The following is a 7,035-nucleotide window of genomic DNA, read 5'->3' on the forward strand; positions in this document are numbered from 1 at the left end:
ACTTGATCATTTCCTTTTTAATCTCTTTCAAGAAAATACCATACTACAAGAAAATGGAATTTACTGATAGAAAAAAATTGACAATAAAATAAAATTTACTGAAAAAAAATAATAATCTTTTAATAAAATATAATTTACTACCAAAGAAAAATTTGTCAGTTAAATAGAATTTACATATAGTTGTTTTGAAGTTTAATTACTGATAATATTTAGTAAAATAGACTCCAAAACTCGATGAATATAACTTGTCATACATTCTATCACGCTATCCCATTAATTGATGAAATTGACGAGAAGATGAAATTAAAAATCATACTTTCCCACTAACAGAAAATAATAATAAAATTCTAAATATTCAATAAAACAATGTTTTTTAATAAGAACTAAATGAAAAATGTATAAACTTAATCAACCATTCTATATAATACAGTATATATATAAGTTCAACACAACACCTAATTTGCATCCATCCATTTATAGGAAGAGTAAATTAATTACATGGCAACCTTGAGAGTGTTTGTTGTGTTCGTTCTCTTTATTCTGAACATTCATCACTCTCATTCTGAAAAGAGCACATGTCCATCAGAAAATGATCAACCCATGTTCATATTTGGAGACTCTCTATATGATTCTGGAAACAATAACTACATTCCCACCTCCCCAAATTTGCAAGGCAACTTTCCCCCATATGGACAAACTTTCTTCAAGTATCCCACTGGAAGACTGTCTGATGGACGTTTGATCACAGATTTTATTGGTATCCTTTCTTACTCATGTTATTTTGTTTTGTTTGATCAGACGAAGTGAAGCTCTTAGGTTAACTTTTTTATCTTAATTTGCTGATCCATGCATATGTTTGCAGCTGACTATGCAGAGTTTTCACATATTCCTCGGTTATTCTTAGACCCTAGACGGCTTAATTCATATACTAATGGAGTCAACTTTGCATCTGCTGGAGCTGGAGCTTTGCCTGAAACTAATCCAGGATTGGTATTCCTTTCCCTGATTTCTGAAATTCTCTATTAAAGTGTTATACTGTCATAAAAAATGTTAAATATGTCCCTCAACTTGGACTTAAAATTGAAAGTTATTCATGTTTAAAAATACATTTTGATCTCTAAGTTTTAAAAATTAAGAAATATAATCTTTTTAATTCAACTCTGTTAAATTTTGTTGACATGTCAAACGTGTTAGGATGACTTTTGAATTGTTTACTCCATTTTAACATATTCTGATTCAAATGTCACTCTAAAATACTGTTTAACAAGCTCAAAAAAATTAATAAAGATAAGAGAACTATATTAATTCATTTTTTAAATTTGAGATCAAAATGTATCAAATTCTAGTGCAAAAACTAATTCTAATCACACATGTAAGTTTAAGGATTAAAAACATGTTTAACTTAGTAGAAAAATGATAAAGTGATATACTTTACTTGTGTATGTTTCTTATAATGCATTTCAATTTATTGGATGTTACAGGTGATTAACCTGAGAACTCAAGGATTGTACTTTACGAGAGTTAGCAAGCAATTGAGGCAGCAATTTGGAGAACACAAAGCCAAGAGATTGTTGTCCACAGCTGTTTATCTTTTTTCCATTGCATCCAATGACTATGCATCCCCTTTCATTAAAAACCCCATGAATGTCACTCTTCCATACTCTCCAGAAAAATTTGTAGATTTCGTCATTGGCAACATTACAACAGTTATCAAAGTAGATTTTAATCTTTGTCCGAACAATTGCACTAACATTTCTCTCTCTCAATTATTCTTCGTTCTCATATGTTTCTAATTTTAAGAAATGATATTTTATGTAGGGAATTTACAATGAAGGTGGAAGAAAATTTGCGTTTCTAAATGTTCCTCCTCTGAGTTGTGCTCCGTTACTAAGGACATTCGTGAATGGAACAACTATAGAAGCATGTCTTCAAGCACAACCTTCTGCTCTTGCAAGACTACACAATATTGTTCTTTCCAGATCTTTTCAAAACCTAGAAAAACAACTAAGCGGATTCAAATACTCAATTTTTAACTTCTATGATGCAATTCTGGAATTGGTCAAGTACCCTTCAAAATATGGTATATAAATGCCCTTAATTTGTATATATATCACAGTTTTTGTCAAAAAACAAGAAGCGAAAAGCTTCGTATTTATTGCAATGTAACCATTGTCTCCATTTTTTTTGTTGGTAAGGTTTCAGAGAGGGGAGTGTGGCTTGTTGTGGAGGTGGACCCTACAGAGGAGATTATAGTTGTGGAGGGAAAAGGGGTATCGAAGAATTTGAATTATGCAGTGATCCTGGTGAGAATGTGTTCTTTGATTCTCTTCATCCATCTGAGAAAGCTGCTGAACATTTCGCTCAGCTAATGTGGAATGGTAACAGAGATGTGATTGAGTCTTACAATCTGAAGCAGTTGTTCAACTTTTAATAAATAATTATACGTAAATTTAGTCCTTTGCAGAATAAAACAAAAATCATTGCTGAATGTAGCATGATTGAATAGATATATGGTTATTGTAATAGTATGGTAAAAGTAAAAGTTACAACTCTTTTAATAATCAATTAGAGCTAAGAATGTAATAAGGAATAACATTTCTGAATGTACTTTTAAGGTTTAATTGCTTCCTTTGTCCCCAGTTTGGTTGAATTGTGTCAAATTCATCCTCATTTTTAAAAAAGTTTCATTGTCGTCCTCACGTGGTATAAAAGTGTTAATTGAATCCAAACATAGAAAAAATTTGTGTCAAAGTAGTCATTTTTCCTATATCTCTGTGTCTTCCTTTCATATGTCACTTCTCTGGAGCTATGAAAAGCCTTAAATTGGATAAGGTAAAATGAATATCTGTACTTGATTGTATGAAAGGAAGACACAGATATATAGGAAAAATGACTACTTTGACACAAATTTTTTCTATGTTTGGATTCAATTGACACTTTTACACCACGTGAGGACGACAATGAAACTTTTACACCACGTGAGGATGACAATGAAACTTTTTAAAAAATGAGGATAAATTTGACACAATTCAACCAAACTGGGGACAAAGGAAGCAATTAAACCTACTTTTAATCTGTGAAACAAGCTTGGTTCTCTTTGATATGATAAAGAAAACACGACTGTGATCAATTTTCAAACACGCATTCATGAGACATGTAGTTGTTTGCGAATTTATATGATTCAGTTTCTTTAAAGAAAATTTACTGTGATTTAGTTAAAACTCGTAAAATGAATTGAGTCTAACTTTTAGAAAACTAATTTTAAATTAAATAATTTATGTAAATGTTTTCATTTTTAAATTAAATTAGAAAGTTGAACGAAATATAATTATAAAGTTGCCTTGATTCAAAGTCATTCTAAACTCCAATATCAACTTTTGGGCATGAAACCAATATTTTATTTTATTTTTTGTATTTTTTCCCACTTCCAATATATATATATATGAATAACAAAAACACTTGCAAGCTGGCTAACAAATTTTGTATCAGCTGGGGCTGGTGCTCTTATTGAAACAAAAATATTATTCTGTTGTTTTAAGAAAATTACAACAACGAAAAGAGTTATAACTTTAATTTTTACATTATCATTAATTTTAAACATAATTTATAATTAAAACTTTGTTCCATCTTATGCATCTAAGTTTGATTTTAAAAAAATAGCATTAAACAATGGAATGGTCCATCTTTTTCTATTAAGTTCCATTCCTGTTTTTACAAATGAAACCCCGAGGCATTTTCTCCGTTCACTTCATCCATCTTCATAAAAGATTTTAAAGGGAACGTACAAACACATGGACAAACAGGTTTTTATTTGGTTTTGGATTAATTTCGGGAATTTTACGCCAAATAACATTATAACTTAAATCTCTTTTCAACAAAAAAATATCTAAATATAAATTATTTCACCTCAAACACACGTGTGCTGCATATACTATTCACAGGTCCAAAAGTAAGTTTTGATTTGGTTGGGGCTTGGGGAAATAAGTTGTTCACTTTGTAGAATCACTTTTCAATTAAAGACAATATTCTTTCAATTTAAACTAAAATTCATTATACAAAATTAAGACGATTCAAAATCAAATTTCCAATCAGTTGATACAAACGCACTTAAAAGACAAGAATCAGCTACAAAGTTTCAATTACCAGAAGATTTATTTATTTAGCATTTATTTGTTATAGTTACTCACTGCTGCCAACGTGAAAATCTTGTATCCAAAAGTGGTCTTTTTAAAAAGTAAACATTCCATCATTTGGCCTAATAGCCTATTGCAACATTCCCTCTACTAAAACATAGCAGAGCTTTATAGGGAACAAAAAATCACTTTTGTCATGCTTTTTTCTATCTCGCTAATCTCAACACGGGGAAGCAAACAACATAACCACAAAAAAGGTATATGAACTATTGACTGGAAATGGCGCCAGATAGATAAAATTAGAACTTACTCTCACCAGTTCACAAACTGACTAAGTCACCGGAAGAGAAGGAAAATCTTGTCAAATACACCAAGGGTAACTTTCTCATATACCTAGTTCTTAATATTTCACAGCAGTTGTCCACGTACCTTGCACACTAGGGTGTTTGGTTACATCTCTTGACCTCAATTTCACTACCTTTCTGCCCAATGCATTCCTTAATCTGGTTGCATGCAAAAGTATGTCTTCTGGATCCATATTCTTCACACATATCACTCGCTGGTTTTTGTTCTCTGCATTTCATTAGAGAATCACCAATCACAAACAAAAGCATTTTCCAACTTGGTGGAGTAGGCTACATGGAACAACCGAACCATTACATCCTAATGAATCATAGCAAATGATAAACCATTTAATATAAATTCTTTTAAATGTTGCCCCTATAGTCTTTTGTTGGATTTTATCAATCTCTAAATATTGAACAACCTTCCATCTAATCCAATTTCCTTATTTCCCATATGCCAAACTACATAAGGCAAGACTATAACATTTTTTCCAATATAGGTGCTGCTCCAACTTTTTTCTCTAGTACATTTTTATCCCATATTGTCTTGTGTATCCACTCATACAGTGTAACAATCTCATCTTCGCAAATTTGAGCATAAATTTCTTATTGCCTTTATACAGTCCCAATATTCAATATCCCATACAAATTGCATTAGAGAATTATCAATAAACCTATGGAAAAGAAAGTAGTTACACAGTCACAGGTAAGCACAACAAACTTACTGTAAAAACCCTTCAGATGAGGATGCTGACCGCGGATGAGCTCAGTGACCACCTCTAATTGAGGATTCTTCTCTTTAAATATGGGCAACTGAGACTCCATAAATGCCCTACTCAAATATTTAAAACTAAATTGAGAATCCACTATTCAAAGCAGTATGAAAACATGAAAATTATACTCGTTAATATCATTCTAGTTCCAATAAAATTTCAGTAATAGTGCAAAGGAGATAAGACGGAGAAATATGGTTATCAAGAAGTAGAGTAGATTTGAACTTTTTTCTAATTTAATTGTTAAAAGGATATTAGTAGCATGAAGTCAGTAATCACAGCCAATGTGACAAAACAAAAAATAGTAAGACTAAGATATTTGTACAATCACCAAACAAGCAAGAATAACTTGTTGATTGTAATTCATAAAATTATCCCTCGCAACATAGAATGTTGATGCCAAATATAAAGTTCAGTTAAAACTATCATGTATGTAGGGTTTTAGACTCAAACAAGCAGAATGAAAGAATGCAAACCCTTAAACTTTACCACAAGCAAACATCAAAGAACAAAGATTAAGTCTGCAGTAGGAAAAACATAACCAAATAAGATAGGACGTCTATTCCAAAGAATACAAGCCTGATTTGAACCTCATTATTATTATTAGAAATTTACAAGCAAATTATGCGAGCCAGCAACAGATTTCAGTTGCAAAGTCCTGAGAGGAATTTCAAATATCCATCTAGTAACAAAAAATCACATGTCATTTATGAACTATTCCACTCCATCCCTTCAAAACATAGAAACATCATCTCAGAGATTAAATGCAATTTTACAAATATAGGCAGAAATCCAGTAGTTCACTGTCGCCAAGAACATAAATATGAATATAAGATACACAAGAATTGAAGATATGACAAAATTGTTTGTACCTTATACCTCTGCTACTTCCACCCCAGTTGCAGTAACTAACAATCAGTTTGTGAAGTTGCCAAACCCCTCGCAAAGCCATATGAACCTAAAAAGGGTTGACAAAAAGGCTTCTGAGAAATATGACGTGAATGAGTGGACTGAAACAAAAACTACACACACAGAAATAGCAATCTGCTGGGAGTGCCAGTGTATAACAACGAAATGAAGGAAAATTAGCTGCAATTTTGCAAACATGGGCCTTTAGAAAAATAAATAGCAAGAACAAATAGTTTCACCAGTGTGCAGTAGAATGAACTGCACTACAGGGAATCAATGTTTAAACCCAACGCGCGCATGCACGCATACAGCATAGTTAAAATTCCAAAATTGACTACACAATTGAACAAGCGATACAACAAGCAGCAAAGAATTAGGAAAAATCAGCATTCAGAAACTGATTTTCACTACAACACTCGAATATTCTTCACAGATATCAACCGAGTTCAACAAAGAGTTCAATTCCATAGATGCATCCCTTAAATCAAATAAATAATCAAATATGCATATTCACTCACCTGCGCACAACACACTTCAGAAGTAGCGACAAATTCTTGGGAGCTCTGTTCCTTTCTCTGCTTCAGCAATGTGACAAGGGTTTTTCTTTACTTTCCCCGGCTCCAAAACGCTGCCGTCTAGGTAATTTTTCCTTGACTGGAATGTTTCTGTTTTTAATTTTTTTTCATTTCCATCCATTTAGTTAACTAATTGTGTCCGTTTAATATCCTGGAAAGGAAAAAAAAAATACAATTTTAGTGTAGGTAGAATTATGCGTGTATTCATAGACAAATTTAGTTTTGGTTATTATAATTTTAAATTAATAAACTAATCCTAGAACTTTTTTTAAAAATATGTCAATTTAATCAATTTTTAATT

General features: G+C 31.7%; 2 protein-coding genes across 2 annotated transcripts; one reads left to right on the top strand and one right to left on the bottom strand.

The window, feature by feature from the left end:
• The first annotated feature begins 498 nt into the window (after nt 1-498).
• LOC124832547 (GDSL lipase-like) lies at nt 499-2,431 on the top strand. The gene is made up of 5 exons (XM_088101397.1): nt 499-757; nt 863-990; nt 1,482-1,715; nt 1,819-2,080; nt 2,196-2,431. The coding sequence occupies exons 1-5, from the start codon at nt 499-501 to the stop codon at nt 2,429-2,431; spliced, it is 1,119 nt and encodes a 372-aa protein (XP_087957523.1).
• A 1,971-nt stretch (nt 2,432-4,402) lies between these two features.
• LOC148191472 (large ribosomal subunit protein mL43-like) lies at nt 4,403-6,827 on the bottom strand. The gene is made up of 4 exons (XM_088101631.1): nt 6,678-6,827; nt 6,123-6,208; nt 5,203-5,309; nt 4,403-4,706 (listed from the first exon to the last, which is right to left on the bottom strand). Exons 2-4 carry the CDS (start codon nt 6,200-6,202, stop codon nt 4,534-4,536), a joined length of 360 nt encoding a protein of 119 aa, XP_087957757.1. The 5' UTR covers nt 6,203-6,208; nt 6,678-6,827; the 3' UTR covers nt 4,403-4,533.
• Between the last annotated feature and the right edge of the window lie 208 nt (nt 6,828-7,035).

Source organism: Vigna umbellata, chromosome 11 (genome assembly GCF_029865625.1).
Source record: "Vigna umbellata cultivar VRB3 chromosome 11, Vumbellata_1.0, whole genome shotgun sequence".
Taxonomy (NCBI): Eukaryota; Viridiplantae; Streptophyta; class Magnoliopsida; order Fabales; family Fabaceae; genus Vigna; species Vigna umbellata.

Excerpts from the sequence above, each read along its gene's own strand:
- LOC124832547 (XM_088101397.1), top strand. The coding sequence starts at position 499 with ATGGCAACCTTGAGAGTGTTTGTTGTGTTCGTTCTCTTTATTCTGAAC. Across the intron at positions 758-862 it reads TTTGATCACAGATTTTATTG|CTGACTATGCAGAGTTTTCA; the intron begins GTATCCTTTCTT and ends ATATGTTTGCAG. Across the intron at positions 1,716-1,818 it reads ACATTACAACAGTTATCAAA|GGAATTTACAATGAAGGTGG; the intron begins GTAGATTTTAAT and ends TATTTTATGTAG.
- LOC148191472 (XM_088101631.1), bottom strand. The coding sequence starts at position 6,202 with ATGGCTTTGCGAGGGGTTTGGCAACTTCACAAACTGATTGTTAGTTAC. Across the intron at positions 5,310-6,122 it reads GGAAGTAGCAGAGGTATAAG|GGCATTTATGGAGTCTCAGT; the intron begins GTACAAACAATT and ends ATATTTGAGTAG. Across the intron at positions 4,707-5,202 it reads TCATCTGAAGGGTTTTTACA|AGAACAAAAACCAGCGAGTG; the intron begins GTAAGTTTGTTG and ends AATGAAATGCAG.